At 38.6% G+C, this 24,394-nt stretch overlaps 3 protein-coding genes across 4 annotated transcripts in view; 2 read left to right on the top strand and 1 right to left on the bottom strand.

Annotated features, from left to right (window-relative positions):
• Positions 1 to 11,824, top strand: part of RPF1 (ribosome production factor 1 homolog) — a 26,539-nt gene extending 14,715 nt beyond the window's left edge. Inside the window, exons 4-9 of the mRNA XM_039246904.1 lie at positions 2,091 to 2,186; positions 2,795 to 2,948; positions 10,047 to 10,129; positions 10,516 to 10,697; positions 10,880 to 11,006; positions 11,590 to 11,824. Coding sequence (XP_039102835.1) covers positions 2,091 to 2,186; positions 2,795 to 2,948; positions 10,047 to 10,129; positions 10,516 to 10,697; positions 10,880 to 11,006; positions 11,590 to 11,631 — 684 coding nt within the window. The 3' untranslated portion in view covers positions 11,632 to 11,824. The remainder of the gene's footprint in view (positions 1 to 2,090; positions 2,187 to 2,794; positions 2,949 to 10,046; positions 10,130 to 10,515; positions 10,698 to 10,879; positions 11,007 to 11,589) is intronic.
• Positions 11,825 to 12,814: 990 nt separating this feature from the next.
• Positions 12,815 to 20,753, bottom strand: GNG5 (G protein subunit gamma 5). Its single transcript, XM_039246905.1, has 3 exons — positions 20,522 to 20,753; positions 16,902 to 17,046; positions 12,815 to 13,035 (listed from the first exon to the last, which is right to left on the bottom strand). Exons 1-2 carry the CDS (start codon positions 20,600 to 20,602, stop codon positions 16,921 to 16,923), a joined length of 207 nt encoding a protein of 68 aa, XP_039102836.1. The 5' UTR covers positions 20,603 to 20,753; the 3' UTR covers positions 12,815 to 13,035; positions 16,902 to 16,920.
• A 21-nt stretch (positions 20,754 to 20,774) lies between these two features.
• SPATA1 (spermatogenesis associated 1) overlaps positions 20,775 to 24,394 on the top strand; it is a 51,580-nt gene continuing 47,960 nt past the window's right edge. For both annotated transcript variants that reach the window (XM_039246903.1, XM_039246902.1), the window contains exon 1: positions 20,775 to 20,933. The gene's annotated coding sequence lies outside the window, so the exon portion shown is untranslated. The remainder of the gene's footprint in view (positions 20,934 to 24,394) is intronic.

The following is a 24,394-nucleotide window of genomic DNA, read 5'->3' as shown; positions in this document are numbered from 1 at the left end:
TTCTTCACTCGTTATGGGTCTGTTCAGGTTTTCTATTTCTTCCCGTGTGAATTTTGGTAGTGAGTGTGTGTTTAGGAATTTGTCCATTTCTTCTAAGTTGTCCAATTTGTTGGCATATAATTTTTCATAGTATTCCCTGATAATTGCTTGTATTTCTGAGGGGTTGGTTGTAATAAGTCCATTTTCATTCATGATTTTGTCTATTTGGGTGCTCTCTCTTTTCTTTTTGATAAGCCTGGCTAGAGGTTTGTCAATTTTGTTTACTTTTTCAAAAAAACCAACTCTTGGTTTCATTGATCTGTTCAATTGTTTCTTTGGTCTCTCTGTTGTTTATTTCTGCTCTAATTTTTACTATTTCTCTTCTTCTACTGGGTTTAGGGCGTTCTTGTTGCTCACAGCATGCATCTTTAATTTATCACAGAGTGCTTCAAGCAAATACTGACATGATTCCGGTAAAATTTAGCAGGTTTACACCAGTATAACTTAGTTCCTTCACTCTTGTTCATCCTATTGTCATGTTATATATAACATCTGTGTTATAAATCTAGTGTTGTAATTTCTATTTTAAAATATCTTATGTTGTTTTTAAAAAACAAATTAAGTGTACACATACAACACACACAAAAAATCTTATCGTTAACTTCGTATTTACCATTTACAATGCTTTTCTTTCCTTGGTGTCATTTTCTTTCAGCTTGTAGGATTTCCTTAAATTGTATTTTTTTTTAAGTTTACTTATTTTGAGAGAGAGTGTGGGTGTGCATGAGTGTGAGTTGGGGAGGGACAGAGAGAAATTCCCAAGCAGGATCTCTGCTGTCAGCACAGAGCTCAAAGTGGGGCTCATTCCCATGAACCATGATATCATTACCGGAGCCGAAATCAAGAGTTGGACACTTAATTGTCTTGAGCCACCTAGGTGCCCTGTGAGATTTTTACTCTTATCTTTGGTTTAAAATATTTCTTTTAGGTTATTTCCTTGGGGTAGAAATAGATCCCATGCTTTGAAGTTTGGTGAAATCATTCTGACCTTGGTAAAAGTATAGTTTCCTTGGAAGCCCAGGAGCAAGGCTCACAAACATTAAAAGTTGAATTTCCTTTTTCAAAACTATGTCTCTACTTGTTTTTTATTGTTATTTTTCACCTGCCTCCAAAGTGATTGTCATTGTATTTGTGTGACTCAATGGTAAGCCAGTGATTTGGGCAGAGATTGTGTCGAGTTGCAGCCAGTTTTCAAGTCTCCCTCACCTTTCATGTGTACTGGATTTTTGAGTCTCTCCCATGTGTAGTTTATCTGTCAGGGATTTGTGGAGAGATGATCTCAGCCCCTCTATGGCTCCTTCATTTTCAGAGCTCTCCTTTACATTTCTGGCTGGTCTGCACTTACCCTGAACTGGCTCAGTAACCTTGGACTGGCAAAGCGAGGGTTTTCAGACCCACCTGTCCCTGAATCCAGTCTTCCACCTTTGGATTAAAGATTGCTGCTTCTTGCCTGCCATCAGACCTGAAGTTGATAAAGTTACTATTTTTGCAGTCATGTTGATGGGAGAAATGGAATGGCTGTAAGCAAGATTCCTGACATTCTTGCCCACAGCCCTAGCCATTTTTCAAGAATAAACACAGCTCGGGGCGCCTGAGTGGCTCAGTCGGTTGAGCGTCCAACTTTGGCTCAGGTCATGATCTCACGGTTGGTGGGTTCAAGCTCTGCGTCAGGCTCTGTGCTGAATGCTTGCTCAGGGCCTGGAGCCTGTTTCAGATTCTGTGTCTCTTTCTCTCTCTGCCCCTCCCCCACTCATGCTCTGTCTTACTCTGTCCCTCAAAAATAAATAAAATGTAAAAAAAAAAAAGAATAAACACAGCTCAGTTTGTATCTTGAAATTGTTTTTGACATTTTTCCAGTTTTATAATTGTATTCTACAGATAGAAAATCACCCAACCTCTTCATGTTACCATTAACATAAGTCCTTCCTGGCCTTCTTTAAATCCCCTATCAGCTAGGAAGGTACTCAGTGTCATAGAATCCTGCTGGAGCTACTTTTAAAATTCTGGCCCAGTAGAGTGTTTGATATAAAATTCTCTTTTTCTGTTCACAGGTTGCTTATGATGAAGCTACAGATGAATTTGCTTCTTACTTCAACAGACAGACTTCTCCCAAGATTCTCATCACAACATCAGATAGACCTCATGGGGTAAACATATCAATCAGTATAGTTATTGAATTCTTAATTTTCTTACATTATTTAGACTATTTAAGAGAACTCTTTTAAGAAGATCTGAGTTAAATTATTGGTAATTTCTATAGATGATGCCTGTGAATAAGCTAAATAAAATGAATACCGGTGATGTGATGTAGGTTCTCTAAACATGATTCTTCAGGATAGGGTTTCTCAATCTCAGCACCATTAGCATTTGGGGCTGGGTAGTTTTTTGTTATGGAGGTTGTCCTGTTCATTAGAGAATAGTTAGCATTATCTCTGGCCTCTATTCACTAGATACCACTATCAGCTGCCCCCTACTACTACTACTACTACTACCACCAGTGAATAAACCACCGAAAATGTTTCTAGGTATTGTCAAATGCCCTCTAGTGGGGCATAAGCACCCCCAATTCAGAACCACTGCTTTAGGATGGTCAGCCTTTGATAAAGGATTAAATACTGTTCAGATTTCATTCTTTCCCTACCTTTGCTCTTTTTAAATGACACATATTAATCATTGCTCCTTTTCTTTTAAGTGTATACCAACTTAAGACTTTTGTTCCTTTTCACCTTTGGAGATTTGTTATTTTGTTTTGCAGAGAACAGTACGACTCTGTGAACAGCTCTCCACAGTTATACCAAACTCACATGTTTATTACAGAAGAGGATTGGCTCTGAAAAAAATTATTCCACAGTGCATTTCAAGAGATTTCACAGATCTGATCGTTATTAATGAAGATCGTAAAACACCAAGTATCCTTTATTTGTTTCTTGTCTTACCTTCACCCCCTTTTAAACCTATTTAAAAGAATAAGGAACTTACTCAAGAACTTTCAGAACATAATTTCTTTAAATAAGAAAATCATGTATCTGTATCCAAGATTCTATAAACTGTTTTTTTTTTTCATTTAGCAAATATTCATCAAGCAAATGCTACAGGCAAGACATTACTTTAATCCTTAGTAAAAGATGCAGAGATAAACAAGAGCTTTAGGGAGTTCATAATCTAATAGGAGAAAATAGACATGTAAACTAACAAAAATGTAGAGTGGGTAGTACAAGCAAAGAGAAATACAGGATACAGTGCACACTCTGGTAAAATCTGCCCTGGGGATATCATGGAGTAAGTACCTGACTGGAAAAGATGCTTAACTCATTTTGTTGAATATGGGTGAATGAGGTGAATAAGGCAGAGGAAGAGTGCTCAGTGCAGAGAGACCATTTGTAAAGGCAGAGGCATTAAGGAACAGACCCAGTAGGGGATCTACAAGTAATTTGATATGGCTAGATTTTATGTTACCAGAAGTGGTATCACAGGATTACATATTTGAAGCAGATAGTTGAGCCCATTCTATGTATTTACTACTGTTTCAGATGCCAAGAATACTCTATCCTTTTTCTGTGAGTTTCATATCCTAAGTGACTGTCACTTGAACCCAAGGTATTTTTTCCTGTTTTGAAATGAGATCAAGAATGCCTAGATTTGTTTTGGTTGTTGCTATTGTCTTACTTATTTATCAAATGGTGGCTGTGAGCTAATTTTAAAGATGATCAACTGAATGGATCAAATTCTTAAAATTATTAAGGATTCATAAAATATAGGGTCAGGAGTTTCCTGCTGTCAGGACTTTTTTTTTTTTAAATCAATGAACACTACTTTAAAAAATGGTCTCAAAGCTATTTTTTAAGAATCTCAATAACTTTTACGGTTCTTACGATTTTCAATAGAAGTTAAAGACATTATCCACTTGTACGAGTTGCTTTTCAGAGACTAAAATATACTAAAGCTAGCTTTGTAATGTGATGGTTTTTGGCCATATTATAATTTGGCTTGGATTGTGGGTTAATGTACCAAAATAACTAAAATCTCTTGAATATTTAACTATTCCAGAAGAGATCTGCTTTTAATGTAGTTGCTGCTTTCTTAAAGCTACCTCCCCAAAATAAAGTGGGAAGGTCTGTGTTCCTCTCTTTTTATTTTGGCAGTTAAAAAAACATTATTTTAAGGCTGCCAGCAGGCATTCATCAATTCAATAAGCATTATATCCTTGTTTCATCTGAGGCATTTTATATAGGATGTAAGTTTTACTTACACCATCTATTGCCTTTAGAAAGCTTATGTTCTCTTTTCCTTATAAAATTTTATTGTTTTTACTCAAAATATATTAATATTTTTCTGATTACCATATCAGACACCTTGTAGGGTAAGTTAACCATCAGATCATTAAGGTACCCTCAGTACACAGACCAAATTTATATTTAGGAAATAACTAGGCTAATTAATTCAAATATGAGATTGTTTCTCCTATACACGTAAACATATATGCACACATCTGTGTATGGGTGTCCTAGGATTATAAGTTTTGGGTATAGAATTAGGTAGCAGTTGTTATGTTTTTTTTTTTTCTTCTGTGTTTCATTTTGGATAGTTTCTGTGTTTTCATATTCAATAATTTTTATTTTGCATTGTGTAATCTGCCATTAATCCTACCTAGTGTATTTTTCATCTCCTAAGTTGTAATTTTTATCTCTAAATTTTTTAAATATATTTCCCACAATATGTTCTTTTAAATAGTTTATTGTCATTTCCATATAACACCCAGTGCTCATTCCCACAAGTGCCCTCCTCCATGCCCATAACCCCACTTTCCCTCCCTCCACATCTGCCCTCAGTTTGTTCTCGGCATTCAAGAGTCTCTCGTGGTTTGCCTCCCTCCCTCTCCCCCACTATTTTTCCCTTCTTCTCCCCCATAGGCTTCCGTTAAGTTCCTCCTATACGTGCAGACATATGGTGTCTGTCCTTCTCTGCCTGACTTATTTTGCTCAGCATAACACCCTCTAGTTCCATCCATGTTGCTACACATGGCCAGATTTCATTCTTTCTCATTGCCATGTAGTATTCCATTGTATAAATAAACCACATCTTCTTGATCCATTCATCAGTTGATGGACACTTAGGTTCTTTCCATGTTTTGGCTTTTGTTGAGAGTGGTGCTGTGAACATTGGGGTACATGTGCCCCTGTGCATCAGCACTCCTGTATCCCTTGGGTAAATTCCTAGCAGTGCTACTGCTGGGTCATAGGGGAGTTCTGTTGTTAATTTTTTGAGGAATCTCCACACTGTTTTCCAGAGGGGCTACACAGCAGTTTCTAAAAGTCCTAATGAGTAGAATTTTTAGAAGTATAACCCTACCTGGATGTTGATCTTTATAATTTCAAAAATACTTAATTTTCTTTTCTAATTGATACATAGTAATTAGTTGATGGCGAAGTATTGGTGAAAGAAACTAGGAAAGCAGACCTTCTAAATTGCTTTTGTGTTCTTTGTTAACAGAGAAAGGTCTTCAAGACTAATTGAGGACATTGGTAAGGGGCCCTGGAAGTCGATCTTGGATTAAAAGATTGTTAACATAAGGCCTGGAAACTCTGAATAAGGTCAGATATCCTGGCTTCAAAGACTATGTGTAAATGAGACTTTGCACTCTGGGGAAAGATAGGAGACAGGCAAGTGTAGGAAGGAGGGACAAAGGACTGCCGGTTAATATATGCCATGATCCAGAAAAAAAACGTGTCAGATAATTAAAGGGAGAATAATTTGTAAGCACAGAATAGAAATGATGTATGATTCCTAGGGACTTAATATGGGCTTATAAATAACAAGTCATGACCCGTAATGATGACACTTGGAGAAAAGTTGAAAGAATTGAGGATATTCAGGGGCACCTGGGTGGCTCCATTGGTTGAGCATCCGACTTCAGCTCAGGTCATGATCTCAATGGTCCTTGGGTTAGAGCCCCGTGTCAGGCTCCTTGCTGACAGCTCAGAGCCTGGAGCCTGCCTCAGATTCTGTGTCTCCCCCTCTCTCTATCCATCTCCTGCTTGTGCTTTGTCTCTCTCTGCCTCTCAAAAGTAAATAAACATTTAAAAAGATTTAAAAAAAAAGAATTGAGGATATTCACCCTGTGGGAAATTAGAATATGGGGGCATGACAACATACTGGAAGGGCTGCTGTATAAAAGAGTAGTGCCAAATGGTGGGAATTTATGGAGATAGAAATTTTTGACTTAACTCTGGAAAAGAGCTTTGTCAACCATCTTAACTAGTCTAGTGGCTTTTGGTCAGGGAGATGTAATGTCAAATACAGACTTCATTACGTGTGATTTTTGTCAAGTTTCTTAGCCACTTGGTTTCCTTATATTTTAAAATAGGAAATAATACCTAAATCTTTAGGGTTCTCACAAAGATCACATTAAATGTATTATGTTTTTTAATGCATAATACCTTATAGGCTTTTTAGTAAATGTTATGATATAGGGGGAAGCATGGAAGTTTTTCCTGGAGACACCTACATCCTCTATTCATTATTTCTAAATGGAAATTTGAGTTCGGTAAGTCTTTGTGCTATACTTTTGACAGGTTGTATGCTGTTTTGCTTTCTTGGCCTCTGGGGACTAAAAGTCTTTTTGCCCTAGTTATCATTACAAAATATCTCTATGCGTCAAGGCTTGGGCACAGGTGTAATCCCACCTGACACCTAGCTCTAAAATTTGATCTTATCTACCTAACCTTTCTCAGCCTCTTTTCCTTGTTACTGAAATAGGGATAATGAACTGTTCTTCAGGATTTATGCTAGGAATTAGCAATAACATAAGTAAAGCTTTTTGTACAATGTGAGTATTTAGGAACTGATCATTTTGGATTTTGTAGTTTTCTTTTGACAGAAACCATAATTGAGTGGGAATGTTCTAGAAAGTTGGGGATCTGCAAGTATTTTGATGTTGCAGATTTGGTTTAGGTTGGAAGTATGGATTTAGTTTGGAAAAAATTACCTTTACCTCTCTTAGCTCCAGTGAGATTTTATGATTTTTTTCAATGTTCAAATGATCCAGAAATATTTTTGGCTGTACCTCAAGAAGTTGAACCTGTGGTGAATTTTTGAAAAGAAGGAAAGAACTCAAACATTACAAATAATCTGCTATGAGGTAGGCACTAGTAGTTATCAGAAACAAATTTATCTTCCAAGAGTTAACAGATTAGTTGGGAAGAAAGTCATTTACATGATTATAACTCAAATAAGTGATAAGTACTATGGTTGTTAAGTAACAGTGGCAACTGAGATTGAAAACATAACTATGTAAGAAGAGGTGGCATTTGAAGTGGACCTTAATAACAGTACTGCCCTTCTTGGCCAAGCTTGCTTCAGTCCCAATGTGGCAAGCCCCTTTCCCAGTAAACCAGCAGAAACCCCTGCCCACACCACATCTCCTGACCCGATCACTTTGTGGGGCTTCAGTTCTAGTGGAAGTAGTATCAGGTCTCATTTGATAAGCATATCAGAGCATACCTAATCAAAACCGACCACATTCTGGACAAGTACCAAACATTGCCCCCTGCAGGCACGACCAGCCTCTGCAGATGACTGGCCTGATGGATAGAGCAGCCAAAACACAACAGCTGAGCACACATGTGCACATAAGAGATACTCCCTGAAGTGCCAGGCCCTGGACACTATAGGACCTCTTCTTCATAAAGCCATTATTCTCAGAAGCAGGACACATAACGGGCTTTTCTAACATACTGAAGAAGGCAGAGACTTGGAAAAAATGCCAAGACAGTAATTAATCCCAAGTAAAAGAACAAGATAAGTGAAAGAGATATAAGTAACATGCCTGCTGGAGAATTTAAAGCAACAATCATAAGGATACTCACTAGGTTTGAGAAAACAATGAAAGACTTCAGGGAGGCCCTTACCACAGAAATAGAGTTCAAAAAGTCAGAAATGAAAAATGCAGTAACTAAGATTGGAAACAGGCTAGAGGCAGTGATTACAAGGCTGGAAGAAGCATAGATATTAATAAGTGATGCGGAAGACAAAATAACAGAAAATAATGAAGCCGAACAATAGAAAATTCTGGAACAAGAGAACAGATTTAGGGAACTCAGTGACTCCATGAAACATAATAATATTCATATTGTAAGAGTGCCAGAAGAAGAAAAAGGGGCAGAAAATTTATTTGAGGAAATATTAGCTGAAAACTTCCTCATCTGCAGAAGGAAATTAACATCCACATTCAAGAGGAAGAGAGAACTCTGATCAAAATCAAAAGCAGGCCAACACCAAGATACATTGTAATTAGATTTGCAAAATGTAGTAAAAAAATCTTAAAAGCAGCAAGACAAAAGAAGTCCCTAACTTAGAAGGGAAGACCCATAAGGCTAGCTGCAGCTTTCTCGACAGAAACTTGGCAAGCCAGAAGGGAGTGGCATGATGTATTCCAAGTGCTGAATGGGAAAAATCTACAGCCAAAAAAAATCCAGCAAGGCTATCATTCAGACTAGAAGACGAGATAAAAGAGTTTCCCAAACAAAAAGTAAAGGAGTTTGTGACTGTTAAACCAGCCCTGCAAGAAATATTAAAACTCTTTGAGTAGAAAAATCTCCAGAAACGATGACAAAAGGTATTAAATGGTACTAATTGCATATCTATCAAGAATTCTGAATGTAAATGGACTAAATACTCCAATCAAAAGACATGGGGTATTGGGCACCTGGGTGTCTCAGTTGTTTAAGTGTCTGACTCATTAATTTCAGGGTTGTGAGTTCAAGCCCTGTATTGGGCTATAGACTGGACATGAAGCCTACTTTAAGGGGGGGGGGGGGCCGGTGTCAATGGATAGAGAAACAAGATCCAACTATGTGCTGCCTATAAGAGACTTATTTTAGACCTAAGGACACATACAGATTTCAAGTGAGGGGATGAAACATCTATAAATGGATGTCAAAAAAGCCAGAGGAGCAGTACTTGTATTGGACAAACTTTTAAACCAGTGTTAAGAGATGAAGGGCACTGTATCGTAATAAAAGGGACAATCCAACAGGAATACCTAACATTTGTAAATAGCCCCCAACATGAAGCACCCAAATATATAAAATCAGTCATAAAGGAAATCATTGATGAAGTGAGCCTTAATGGAGAAGTTAAATGTTGCTGGTGTTTGAAATAGCATGAACAAAAATTACATGATAGGATTAATATGTATGGTGTATAAGACTGTCAGTGCCTACCAGTTAGGAAACATGGGGAAGACACAGTGATTAGAAAGGTGGTTTGGGGCCAGAGTGCTATACTGAAGATTTGAGGAATGTTGTCTCAGCTAGCTGCATTCCAGATTTTTAAAGTTCTTGCACTGCTACACTTGCTGATTGTACGTAGGGGTAGTATACTTCATTTGTAGTTTAGAGTGTCTAGCACAAGTCTGTTTCTGGCAGATAATCAGTAAATGGTTATTAAATAGTTGATTCAGTTTGTGGCACAGTAATCCCAAGAGTAAGAGCTGGTCTTTTGAGAAACACTAATAACCTTGATTTCAAGAAGAGAGCAGTCTCTCATCTTACTGGACAGTATTTCAAAGCTGACAACACATACGAACCTTACAAATGTACAAAATATGTACATACAAATGTGTTTTAGGGTTATAAGGCCTAAACATTTTAGAATTCCATCCTGTCTTATCATTCTTACTAGGGTAGTGGATATAAGCTCTTTTCAGAAACTTTGTTGAATATGCAACATACCGTCTTGAGGGTGATGAGGCATTTATCATATTGTGAAAAGACAAAAAGTGGGACTACTATAGGTTATCTATTTTTTTGAAACGTTTGGGTTGACTTACGAGCCTTTAGTTTTAGGTATGGTAAGAAAATTTCTTTTAACCCACAGAAGGAATACATGTGTCTACCTATTCATCTAGCTACAGATTTTAGGAGCCTTTGGACATCTAAAGGACCCATTACTTACACAATTTAAGATTGAAATAACCAAGTCCAGTGCATTCTTAACTTTATGAACAGATGGATTAATTCTAAGTCACTTGCCTAGTGGCCCAACTGCTCATTTTAAAATGAGCAGTGTTCGTTTGCGTAAAGAAATTAAGGTAAGTTTTATGTGTTCTTTGATTGGCATTAGTCTTGGAGTATTTGATTAGTAAACTCTCGAACTTCTATAGCTCTAATTACTTTTATAATGCCATTTGCTCTCCTGGTTAAAGCAAGCTTTGTTCACTGGTAGTTTTCTTATGTAATTGAGTTATGACAGATATTAACATGGCCTTCATTAACTCTGAAACCAGTTTCTTTTCTAGTAGGACTTTGGTACAGCCACTGCATGTTAAAATTATTTTAGATGTATTTTATTTCATGGAGCTGATAAGTTACCTGTGGTAGTTTATCATTTAAAAAGAACTTTAAATCCCGCTTGTCATATAAATTCTGAAACTTGAAATAAGGATATTAATTCCTTTTTTTTTCATCATTTTTCTAGAGGAGAGGCAAAGACCCTACAGAACACGTACCAGAAATCATTTTGAATAACTTTACAACGCGGCTGGGTCATTCTGTTGGACGTATGTTTGCATCTCTCTTTCCCCATAATCCTCAGTTTATTGGAAGGCAAGTTGCCACATTTCACAATCAACGGGACTATATCTTCTTCAGGTTTCACAGGTAGGGAAGGCACTTTAACTCCTTGGACTCCGACTTTAATCATGAAAACATTTTCAGTGTAAAAGGTTTTCTAATGTATTGTAACAAGTATTGTAGATGAGAAAGATCTTTTGAACTGTGTTACATTAAAGAAATTAATTTGGTTCATTTAGACTGTTTTCCTTAATTCTCCGTCTTTGAAGGTACATATTCAAGAGTGAAAAGAAAGTGGGAATTCAGGAACTTGGACCACGTTTTACCTTAAAATTAAGATCTCTTCAGAAAGGAACCTTTGATTCTAAATATGGAGAATATGAATGGATCCATAAGGTATGTGCCTTATTCTTTTAAGAGCCATTTATATAATTTCAAAAGCACAGAATGAGAAGGAACTCATGTACTTGAAGCTTTGAGTGCTTACACCTTATGTTTATGACCTCCTCAAGCTTGAAAGAACCAATTCTGATAGGATATTTGGGTCTGGTGACTAACACTGGTTTATTTGAAGTACCCTAAAGATCACTAGTCCTCAGAGCGAGACCAACAGCATCACCTAGGAACTAGGAACCTGTTAGGAAGGCAAACTGTTATTCAATCAGCAACTTAGGGAACGGGGCCTAGCACTGTTTATAAGCCTGTGTTATGATTCTGCTGTATGTATGACAACTGCCATAGAGGTTTTGTAAACATTTGGAGATCATGTTAAATCCTAAATGAAAACTTCAGTATTTTAAAACTTGTCTCTTCTAGTAAGCAATATTTCACTTTAAAATTTTATATTACACACACACACACACACACACACACACTCTCTCTCTCTCTCTCTCTCTCTCGAACAGTAACTTCTAAAAACTATTCAGTCCCAGAGATTCTTTTAGCATTGTTTACTTTTTTTTCCCCTTCTAATTTTCAGCCCCGGGAGATGGATACAAGTAGAAGAAAATTCCATTTATAAAGTACTGAAGGAATAGTACTGGATTGTGCTAAAACAGGGCCATCTTGGATTTATGGCAGAAGACCTTTTCAGAATGGTATCTACTGGTTTGGTTTCATAAACCTTTCATGTCTGGACAAGTGCCATGAATTATCATTCACTGTTTATGTAGCAAATACCAATAAAAATCATTTTACTGAGTTTAGAAATTGCAGTTTAGGTTTCCTAAAACTTAATTTTCTTATTTCTAGGTATTGTAAGTTGGAATCAAGATTCAAATTAAGTTTCCATGTGTACTTGCATGGAACACTTGGTCTGGAGAGAAAATACAGTCCTTGGTAGATAAACCCAGGGGCTTTCTACCAGAATAAACTTGGATCTGGCACATCGCTTTAATTTGTTTAAAAAATATATTGGAGGCAAGGTTTCTGGGTTATTTTAATATTTCCTTAAGACTTTCAGAATGGCAAAAATTTGGCTCTTTACCAAAGACTTAAGGCAGAGTTGCAAATTACTGAAACCGATCTTCAGTTCCTTTTTTCTGGTATTTTGTGCCTCATTACGTTGTACTATAATATTCCATCCAAGAATTGTGTAAAGCTCTCAAGTTTTTGACATCTTCTAATATAATTCCCATGTCCAGTCTTTTCTCTACTATCCTTATTAAGAGAGCAGTCTATTAATTAATTTCTAGGTGTAATGGTAACACAACGGAGTTTTTTAGAAATACAAAGTTAAACCTGGATATAACTCATGAGTAGAAACTAGTATTAGCAGTCTCCTCCTGACCTTGAAAGAAAAAAGTTTGCAACTTACCTTTAATTTGCTTATAATGTTTCATATGTATGGCATAAAATTATGTGAGATGAGCTGTAGAACATGCACTAAAACTTAAACCTCTTCTTAATGACAGTGGGAAACTGCTATTAATCTTATTTAATGCCAGCAATTTTTTTTTTAATTTTTTATTTTTAATTTTTTATTTATTTCTAGGAGAGAGAGAGACAGCGTGAGCAGGGGAGGGTCAGAGAGAGAGGGAGTCACAGATTGAAACAGGCTCCAGGCTCTGAGCTGGCAGTCAGCACAGAGCCCGATGCTGGGCTCGAACCCACGAACCGCGAGGTCGTGACCCAAGCGAAAGTCGGACTCTTAACCTACTAAGCCACCCAGGCGCCCCTTTAATGCCAGTAATTAACCAAAAACATTTACATTAACTATTTTATTGTATGTGGCTGCCAGTGTATATAAAATAATTACCCTTGGGAAACAGAAGTTTATGAAAATTCAGAGAGGTAGATGTTAAGGACTGACAAAAGTAGAAGTTTATATAGTATGGCACGTGTTACAGGGATAAGCTTTCGTACAGGCTCCAAATTTAGTTCTCCTTTGAATATGCACTGGTTCATGAAAAATGGCTTAGAAAACCTGAAATGGAAAAGAAAAGAGTGAATTAGGGAAAAGTACCAAAACAGTAATTTTTTCTGAAAAGTTATACGTATTCTTTTACTTCAAGGGCATTCATTTGCATGTCAGCTTATACAATGCTTTCAATTAAACTCAGCCTGTTTTTTTTTTTAAAAGCAGGCATATCACAGGGTTTCTAGGATTAAAATGAGGAATAGATCTCTGGTATATAAAATAGATTTCTCTTAGTTTTCACAACCACTCTGAAGTACAAATCACCTATGGTTTATAAAAAACAGACTTAAAGATTTAAAAAGTTAATATAAAAATCTCTTAAATTCAGAAAAATCTGAATATCTCTAGAAAATGAGCAATAGCACTGAGGAAAGCAGTTTGATAATTTCTACTAAGATAGAAGATGCAGTCCCAATTCTGTTTACTGTAGAGGCCACTTTCAGGCAAACAGGCTTGGGCCATGGAGTGTAGAAAACACCCACACGGATCCCCTGCCTAAATACACACAGGCCCATCAGGTGATCCACCTTAAAATATCCATAGGCCAATTAACCAGTGGGCTACTTACAACTAGGCACAGTTACCAAAAGGAAGATTCCATACATCGCCATAACTTCTCATCTTCTCCGTTTAAAAACAGCCCTACCCACTTCCTCACTACCGAAAGCCTCTCCTTTGCAGTCCTGCCTGAAGCTCCCTTAAGGTGTATTCCAGTCCCACTGCCTCATGGCACAAGCTTTTCTGCTGGCCTGCCCACCAGTTCCCTTACAGCGTATGCAGTCAACTTCTATCTTTGTTCTGTCTCAGGTGAATTTTTTCACCTCCCTCACCACCAACTTCCACCCCACACTGCCCCACACTTGGGGGTTCCCATTCAATTGGACACCCATTTAACATTTACCTAGATAAACCTTTAAGTGAAACATATACATGGATATTGACTATCATGGTGTTTTAACAGCAAAGAACTGGGAATAGCCTTAATGTAACTCAGCAGTGGAATGGATAAATAAACCGAGGCTTACACACATCACTGAATACTGCAGAACAGGTAAAACAATCTACAAGGATCAACACAAATCGTAAGGCTAAGAGTTGGTCCTTTAAAAAGCAGTAACTTTGTTTTAAAACTACAAAACACAATATATGTAGTAAAAACATAGGTATTCCCACTTCAGAGTAAGTTACCTGTGCAGAAAAGTAGAAAAAGTGTCTTTTATTTCTTTTTGAAAAGTAGTAAGGTAAACTATTTATTTCAGGACGGTAGGTACATGGTCTTCTATACTTACTTGAAAATTTCTATTATTTTAGAATGAGAATGTTCAAGAGGCTTAAACAGAATCATGAAAAAAAAAATGTTTGATCTCAGCCAGTTATCTGAATTAGTGCAAATTGCAAAAAAACAGATCAGTAGAAAATAGTAGCAAATAGGCTGAGGTCTATTTGGCAAGGGCTCAACAGAAAAGCACTCTCAAGCTCCAGGTGGAAAGTGTGTTCCCAGTTAATGAGTGTTGTTAAATTTTAAATGACATTCCTTAATAATCTTCTAGAAACTTATCTTAAAGAAACAAGTAAACTATACATCGGAATACCAAGATATTTGCCTCAGTGTAGCAATATTTAATGATGTTTAAGCTGTAATACAGCCATTGAATATTTCATTTACAAAGAATTTTTAATGAAATTAAGTTCAAGTGTTTTGTTTTTTTTTAATTTTTATTTTTGAGAGAAAGAATGCAAGAATGAGAGGGGGAGGGGCAAACGGAGAGGAAGGCACAGAATCCAAATCAGGCTCCAGGCTCTGAGCTGTCAGCACAGAGCAGGGCTCAAACTCACAAGCCATGAGATCATGACCTGAGCCAAAATCGGCTGCTTAACCGAGACACCCAGGTGCCTATAAAGTTCAAGTGTTTTCTAAAAGCAGAATAAAAACCATACATACTCCTTGTCTAATCTAGCCCATAATTTTTTTCCCCTCTTAAAAGGAAATCTAGTTTAACAATGATTGTCTCTAAATTTGCTGATCATGGTCTTTGTATTTTCCTTGTATTCTAACCTATTACTAAGCCATCTATGCTATTTTCTTTAAACTATAAAACTATGTATTTTTAAAAGATGTGAGTATAAAGACTCAAATATAGATTCTATGCACCCAAGCCATTCAGTGTGGGCCCAGGACCACCAATATCAGTATAACCTGGGCGTCTGTAAAAAATGCTTCAGCCCTGTGCCTGGATGGCTTGGTTGGTTGGGCATCCCAACTTTGTGGTTTGTGAATTCAACCCGTGTCAGACTCTGTGCAGACAGCTCAGAGCCTGGCGCCTACTTTGGATTCTGTGCATCCCTCTCTCTCTGCCCTCCCCCACTCGTGCTCGGTTTCTCTCTCTCAAAAATAAACATTAAAAAAAAAAATCCTTGAGCCCTTAGTATTCATACCTACTGAATTTGAATTTGCATTTTAACAAGGTAATTTGCAGATACATTCAAGTTTGAGAAGAAATACTTTTACATCCCAATAGCCTTTTCCTGGCCCAGGGTGTTTCAAATCATATCCACAAACCTGTTTTATTAAACTGCCAGAATTAGTAGATATTATTTTACTTCAAAATCTGGGTTCTTATTCTAGCTATGACTTTGAGCAAGTGATTTAAATTCTTATCTGCAGACTTCCTGCAAAATGAAACTATTAACAGGCAGGTAATAAGCCCTGTTTCATAACAGTATTTTATATCAAATGAAAATAAACCACTTTATAAAATGAATACAGTGGGGAACAGAGGTTTAAGATAGCCATAAAAATCAATTTTCCAAAAACTGCCATGTAGATTTAGTATTGCTGAAGCAAAGAACTATTCACTATTAAATATGAACACGTTAGGCTGTTAAAAAGAACTACTTCCTTATGGAAAACCTGTTACTCAAAGGTGGTTTCTTGTGTTTCAGAATCTTAACCAATCATTGTATTTACTGGAAACAGGCTGACTTCCTGGATACTCCCAAATCTACAAAGCTTAATTAGGGAGGGCACAGCTATGTAACATGGTATTTTAGGAAGCTGGCTTCCTGAACTTTGAGGAGTTAGAATGTTTGTAAAGGGTGTGTGCCATAGTCTTTTTTTTTTAATGTTTTATTTCTGAGAGAGAGAGAGACGGCATGAGAAGGGGAGGGTCAGAGAGAGGAGGAGACACAGAATCTGAAACAAGCTCCAAGCTAGCTGTCAGCATAGAGCCTGACTCAGGACTCAAACCCACAAACCGCAAGACCATGACCTGAGCCAAAGCCAGACGCTCAAGTGACTGAGCCACCCAGGCACCCCCATAGTCTTTTTTTTTTTTTTTTAACACTATTAGTTTAAGGTTGCTTCTCATAGGTCAATATGAGTACACCCTCTGACTTAAGTACTGTGTATTTATAAAAGGTAGCATCCTTAGATTACATATTAAAATTATCCATAGCATGTTTTTTGGTGAAAATCTTTCTTGGATTAGCATTATACATTTTTGCACACACAGACATTTGAAATGGAATATATGGACACATGCTTTAAACCAGCCCATCCTGAAAGCTGAATTCAAATCCACTGCCTGCCCCCATGAACTCCTACACTTCATTTCTTTTGTATCTTTACCTAACAAGAATAGAGTAAAACCTGTTATCCCCCACTACAAATGTCTACACCATGTCAGTCTATTCAACTATTTCCTGAATTTCTCTTGCATTCCCAACTCCCAATTAATTCTTTGCCATGCTGTGCTACAGCTGGTTTCTATTAGAGAAATGACATCAGAATTAATCCAAATCAACTGGTAGTACACGTATTAAAAGTTGTCCCCATAAACACTGCAGTTAAAAACCCTCTAAAGGAAACTTACCATTCAAAGATTCCTTTTACTACAAAAAGGAACAGACTTTCTGGGGCCTGAAGGGATTTGTACTTGAAGACACTCCAGTCAGCAGGGGGTCGTGTTGAGCATTCTGCAGACAAAATTGTTTCAAATCTGCAGCTGCCTGGGATACCTGTACAAAAGAAGGGGGTAGTGGGAGATGAGACTGTTTTGATGAAGGTTTCTCAAATCTTTGAAAATACCTGCAATAAACAACTCAAAAGAAGACATATACTGACTGAAAGTAAGGAGTCATATACTGAGGTCATACTTAAAACACTGCATGTACACAAAGGACTAGTTTATAGTATACTTTTGCTTATTAAAAGCATCAAATGATTTAGTACATCTGCAAAGAAAAACCCATCATGGTAGTTTATTAATCAACTTTAGAGGTACTCAACCTTCAGGTTACTCAACATGTATTTTATTAAAAACTGTACCCAAAATACAAACAAAAGGTATTATAATTCTAGCCAATTATTACTGTCTTGAAAGCATATATATTACTAGGAAAATGAACATCATGTTATAAATCTGAACCATTCAGTTCATTGTTTTGGTATTATGTACCATCTGCTGTTTAATGTTACAAAACTGGACAGTTAAATGTCATGTAACTAAAAAGCCGATAGCAAACACTGAATTATTTTAGCAACTCCACTGAGCAGCCTGCCTTTAAGGAGTGGTGTATTTGCTTAGATGTGACTTAATAATTTTCATATATGTATGCAATGCCGCTCAAACAGGACTTAAGGGTTAGGTATCACTTAAACATCTACTATTTGTATATATTCTGATAAGTCTTGAGGTTTAGGAAGATGGGAAAAATAATTTTGTTTTCAGTTTTAAATATCCTCAAGAAGGGTGAGAGCAGGTATCCAGTTCAGCTGGGCATTTGCCTTTGAAAGGGAGGTGAAAGTATCACAAATATTCTCTATAAGAAGAAATCCTGAAAATTACTGCTGTAGCCCAGACATTTACCTGGTAAAAAGATACATCATCCCAAGATGAATCTCAAGTCTTGAAATCTATTTGTACTTGTGACTTCTACAACAGTCCAGGGTAATAATGAGTTCCACAGGTTTATTTAGCAACTGTGTAAAGTAATATGTAAATACCTGTTACCAAGAGTTATAATAAATGGCCACCCTGCTTATCCACCAAAAGGTGTATGCAATTAAAGTGGGGGAATGCAAGGTATCATTTTTTACACACTTAAAACTTGGTTTCATTCACATTAATGAGCAGTAAGGACAAAGTATTTGTTAACTTTCTGCCCAAAGTGTAGGCAGGCTCCAACTTCACTCCCTTTCACAAACTTCACAAGCACCATTATGTACCAAATATACTTCTAGGCACTGAGAATACATAAGAGCAGCCAGATCCCTGTTATGGAAGTGACAGTTCAGCAGAAAATACAGACAAGGAGCTCTTCAGAAATAGAGTGGTTAGATCTTGACCTAAGGGAAAGTGTCTCTGAGGAGGTGATGTTTAAACGAAAATCTCAATGGCAAGAGATCCAACCAAGTAACTATCAGTGAAAAACGATCAGTGAGAATTCCAAGCAGTGGAGTGAACTGAGACAAAGGCTCTAAAACTCAAACAAGCTGCTACCCCTAAAGCACAGTAATAATTACTATCCAGGAGGTTGAAACCCTATAATCATGGCATAATTATTAATGCCCTTTCACTCTCAGAAGTGTTTCAGTTGGTAATACAATGCACGGTCACCCTACGTATGGTAGAGTTGGTCAAGCATTTGTGAAAATTTCTATCAACTGTGGTCAAACATAAAGGTTTAACAGTATAAACTCATGCTAATTTAAAAATATCACCAAAAAAAGCATCTAGAACAGAGTCATGGATAAAATAGATGGACAAAATAAAATCACTCTAACCACATTTTACAACAGATTTAAAGAAAAGTTCACTTAAAGTCCAAGGTGGGATACCCTCCCCTCCTTGCTACATCCCTAAGGACGAGATGAAATAGCTCTGAAACCAAGTCACCTGTGGTGTAAATTTTAATGCTCCACACCAGAAGCCTCCTAAGAATGAAGTGTAAGAGACAGGCATCAGCTAGAAAATTTACTGGAGTATATTTTACTGGGGTTTTTTCATGGTAAAACCCTTAGAGTACTTGAATCTGAGGGCTTCATCTCATTTTCTTTTGAGACAAGGACTAAGTCCCCCCACTGAACACTTACTACTTTCAACCAGCCTTTTTTTTTTTTTTTTTTTCGTCCCACTCCCATTTTTTTCTTTCCTGGGCCACTCCAACCTGTGATAAAGGCGTACATGAATGTTCATGTAATGGCTGGTTAAGAAACCTATGATTCAAATTTCAGAGTTAAATCCAACCAAGACTGTACATAAACCACTGAGATGAGTTAAGAAGCTGGAAATGAGAGAAACGGATTCCATAGCAATGGAGTCTACAGCACTTAAAGGGCAGGAAGTGATGGGACTCCCACACCAAAACTAATGGGAATTTCCCTTCCCTCCTGAGGTGACCACAACTGAATAGGCTAGGTCCCTGACATTTCTATTTAAGGAAGTAGGTAAATGGGAGGCTATCTTACTCCATAAAAACATTTCAGGGAGAAGTAAACACTAACCAGATGAGTACACAAGTCATCTTGAAACCTGGCTGCTGCTTTCAACAGAGCGCGTGATTTATGTTATTATTATTTTTTAATTACAAGAGGTGTTTCACTTGTAAGATGACCTGCATCAGAAAGATGCGACTCCATTTAGGATTTTAAAAATCAGGAGAAACTTGGAATAGCACTTGAATGTCAGGTTGTCCTATCAACACACACAAAAGGCTTTTTTCCACCCAAAGTAAATGCCCCAAGACAAGGTCAGTATTAACTAGACGGCAAAACAAATAAGACTAGTCCAACCTGGTCACTAAGGTATGCAAACCAGTAGGTATTTCCAAGGTCAGATCACAGTAAACTGTGCCGAGTAGGTATGAAATGCACGCTTTGTATGAGATTGAACAGAACACCAGTGGTAACCTTAGACACCGGGGACGTTTCGAAAACAAACACGCTTCTGTAACTTACAGTTTGCGTGCGCAAAAACTCGTTTTCAAGTATGTGTTCGGAGGACAAGAGGAGCTAGCACGGAGTGGGCTTGGGAAAGTTCGACATGAAAATAGGTTCTGTTCTGAATTAAAAGTCAGATAAAACTGTCCAGTGAAAATAAAGGGTGGGGTGTGGTAAGCTAAGGACTAGAAGGGTGCGGACGGCGCGCGGAGGGGCAGCTGTTGCCCAAGCCAGCCGCGGAGTCACGGCGGAGGGAGGGAGAGAGAAGGGCGACCGGAATGCGGAAAGCAGCAGTTCAGCCCCGGGGCCAGCCTGCCTGGGAAAGCCCTGGCGCGGAAGGGCGCGCTAACCACCCTCCGAACAACAGCGCCGACCCGCGCCGCTACTTCTCTAAAGCTGGCCGCTCCCGGATCGGGTCGTCGGCGCCGAGCGCGCGTCGTCCCCAGACGAAACAGAAGCCGGACGAGACTGCTGCCCGCCACAGCCACCTCGGCCGCCCACCCGCCGCCGCCTCCGCCCTCCCGTCCCCCTCGTCCGCCCGCCCCCGCTCACCTTCACGCGGTTGAGCCCGGCTTCCAGCCGGAGCTGTTGAACCACTTTCTTCATTGCGGCGACGCTGGAGGAACCCGACATGGCGCTCGCGAGAGCGGGACAGATTAGTCGAAACGGGAAGCGGCCGGGTCGAGGGTCCGCGGGGCCTGACGGCGGGGCAGAGCGGCGGGGGGCGGGGCTCCGAACTTTGTCTCTTAAGTTTCCGGTTCTTTGCCCAGCGGCTCCACCCGCGGCGCGCATGCGTGTCCTCCGCGGCTCTCAGTTCCAGCTCCTCACTCCAGGCGGGAGGGCAGCCGGAGGGAGGGGGAGAAGCGAGCGAGAAGGGGAGGAGCGCGCTTTGGGCTGAGCCGCTGCGGGACGCCAATGAGACCCGACGCGCATTTTCCTCTCCCCAGAGGCCGACTTAGGAGAGGTAAAGAAAAAGCTCGTCTGTAGCTGCCAAGACCCGAGGGGAACCAGAGAGGACTGGTTAGGAAAGTCAGGTGCTTGAGGGAGTTTATAATAAGGCCTGCTGGCCTGGTGACAAAGAGGTTCCAGTTTTCCTGACGGCCTTGGCGGCACAAGTTGTGGGGAGAGAAGGTCCCAGCCGAGGAGTAGGAGCCTGAAGTAGCCGGCGCGAGTTACTGACACCCTGACTCCCTAGAGACGCGTCTCTGAAACGTTACCCGAGTTTGTTTGTCGGGTGGCCGGTTCTCAGCCAGTTTTCTGCCCTCAGACCCCTTGAGGCAGAAAGGGGGCTCGGAGGTCGCATAACTGACCGAGGGGAGCGGGGCGGCAGGGAGCAGGGGTGCTGGTCGCTAGGGGAAAGCGCATCTTCTCAGGATTTGGCTTCTCTCGCTTATCTCCTGGTTTTCTCGAAGAGGTTGTGAAGAAGCCAAGGTACTTGCAGAAGATGACGCCCGTCTCCTCTTATTATCCACTTCACGTGGGGGGGTTAACGATTATTGTATCTTGAAAAATAAAACAACTTTTTGTGTTTCCGGAAAGTTTGTTTTACATTTCACTGGTAACTTACTACCTGCTGCTTGAAAGTGACGTTCAGAGGAGTTGCTGGAGAAACAGTAGGATCTAATCAAGCAAAATAGGCTCGGCCAATCAGTATCTCACCCACGGAAACGTATTTATTATGTCATAGGACTTAGGACAAGTGTTTCCTATTCAACGCTTGAAGTACATCAAGGAATACACTAATGTTTTCGATAAACGTGAATAATTTCATCACTAAGACGTTTCAGACTTTTTGTATAGTGAGAAAATCCTCATATAATTCGCTCTAATTGACAAATAAAAACCCAGTTTCCTCACTAAATAGTTTAAACCCCTTTACAAAAATGTACAGTGTGCTGTAGTATTTTACTTAATTCATACAATAGATGTAACGACTAGGGTTATAAACCAATGTTTAAATTCTCTTCACCACTTAATATTCTCCACCACCACCCTTTCCCCGCTTCCCCCCCACCCGCAAGCCAAAACCATTTAAGCTTTGCTGAACCACTGTTTCCTCATTTCATAATGAAGTAATCTTTCAGAACTTTCTTATTTAATTGAAGTATAGTTGACACACAATGTTACATTGGTTTCACGTGTAGAACAGTGATTTGACAACTCTATTCATTGTGTTGTGCTCTCGCCAAGTGTAGCTGCCATCTGTCACCATATGATGCTAGCGCAGTACCTTTGACTATATTCCATGCTGTAGCCTATTCATTTCAGAAACGGAATCTTGTACCCATTGTTCTCCTTTCATCCACTGTGCCCACCCCTCCACACTCCCTCCCTCTGGCAACCATAAGTTTGTTCTCTTTATGGATCTGTTTCTGGTTTTGTTTGTTCATTTGTTTTTTAGATTTTATGTATACCTGAAATCATATAGTATTTGTCATTCTTTGTTTATTTCACTTAGCATAATATTCCCTAGGCCCATCCATGTTGAAAAAGGCAAGATCTCATTCTTTTTTATGGAGGAGTAATATTACATTACTAATATTCTGCATAGTCTTTATACATTCATCCATCAATGGATACTTGTGTTGCTTTCATACCTTGGCTATTGAAAATAGTACTGCAGTAAACATAGAGGGACATATATCTTTTCAAATTAGTGTTTTCATTTTCAGCAGCTAAATATCAAGTAGCAGGATTACTATATGGTAGGGTTTTTTTCTTTTTTTTCATTTTTGAAGAACCTGCATACTGGTTTCCACAATGCCTGCACCATTTTACATTCCCACCAACGGTGCATGAGTGGTCCTTTTTCTTCACTTCCTTGCCAACACTTTTATTTCTTGTGTTTTTGAAGCTAGCTGATTCTGAGGTCTGAAGTGATCTTGTGACTTTGCTTTTCATTTCCTTGGTGATTAGTGATTTTGAGGATCTTTTTGTATGTCTTTTGGCCATCTCTGTGTTGTCTTTTAAAAAAAAAATGCGTGTTCAGGTCCTCAGCCCATTTTTTAATCAGACTGGTTTTTAGTTATTGCGGTATGATTAACATACAATGTTATATTAGTTTCAGGTGTATAACAATGATTCAACAGTTTTTTACATTACTCAATGCTCGCCATAGTCAGTGTACTCACCATCTCTCACCAAACAACATTATCACAGTATTATTGGCTATATTCTTATGCTGTACTTTTTATTTCCATGAATTATTTTATCACTGGAAGTTTGTACCTTTTAATCCCCTTTATTTCATTCATCTCCCTGCCTTCCTCTGGCAACCATCAGTTTGTTCTCTGTAAGGCTCACTCATTTGTTTTTTAGGTTCCACATATAAGTGAATTCATATGGTATTTCTCTCTCTGACTTATTTTGCTTAGCTTAATACCTTCTAGTTCCGTTCATACTGTTGCAGAGGGCAAGATTACATTCTTTATGGCTGAGAGTATTCCATTGTTTATATATACCACCTCTTCTTCATTCATCTATCAATGGACAGTTGGGTTGCTTCCATATCTTGGCTATTATAAATAATACTGCAGTAAACATAGGGGTACATATATCTTTTTGAATTAATGTTTTTGTTTTCTTTGGGCAAATATCCAGTAGTGGAATTACTGGATCATACAGTGTTTCTGTTCTTAATTTTTTAAATTTTTAATGTTTGTTTATTTGTGAGACAGAGTGTGAGAGGGGGAGGGGCAGAGAGCGAGGGAGACACAGAATCTGAAACCGGCTCCAGGCTCTGAGCTGTCAGCACAGAACCTGATGCAGGGCTCAAACCCATGAACCGCATGACCTGAGCTGAAGTCAGACGCTTAACTGACTGATCAACCCAGGCGCCCCTCTGCTCTTAATTTTTGAGGAACCTGCATAGTGCTTTCCACAGGGGCTGCACCAATTTACATTCCTACCAAGAGTCAATGAGGGATTCTGTTTCTCCACATCCTTGCCAACACTTGCTCTTGTCTTTTTGATTCTAGCCTTTTATACTTGTGTAGGGTAATATGTCATTGTGGTTTTGATTGGTATTTCCCTGATGATTAGTGATGTTGAGCATCTTTTCATGTGTCTGTTGGCCATCAGACCAACATGTGTCTGGTAGATTCAGATCCTCTACCTATTTTTTAAGTTGATTATTCGTGGTTTTGGTGTAGAGTTGTAGAAGTTCTTTATATTTTGCATATTAACCCCTTGTCAGATATATCAATTGGAAAAATCTTCTCCCATACAATACGTTGTCTTTTCATTTTGTTGTTGGTTTCTTTTGCTGTGTGAAAGCTTTTTATTTTGGTGTAGTCTTAATAGTTTGTTTTTTTTAAATAAAATTTAAGTTTATTTATTTATTTTAAGAGAGAGACTGAGAGTGAGCATGAGCAGAGAGGGAGAGGGGAGGGGCAGAGCAAGAGGGAAAGAGAGAATCCCAAGCAG

This window comes from Hyaena hyaena, unplaced genomic scaffold, assembly GCF_003009895.1.
Source record: "Hyaena hyaena isolate Hyena2069 unplaced genomic scaffold, ASM300989v1 scaffold_286, whole genome shotgun sequence".
In the NCBI taxonomy this organism is placed as follows: Eukaryota; Metazoa; Chordata; class Mammalia; order Carnivora; family Hyaenidae; genus Hyaena; species Hyaena hyaena.
The sequence above is the reverse complement of the archived record's forward strand: the minus strand, read 5'-3'. Positions and strand labels throughout refer to the sequence as shown.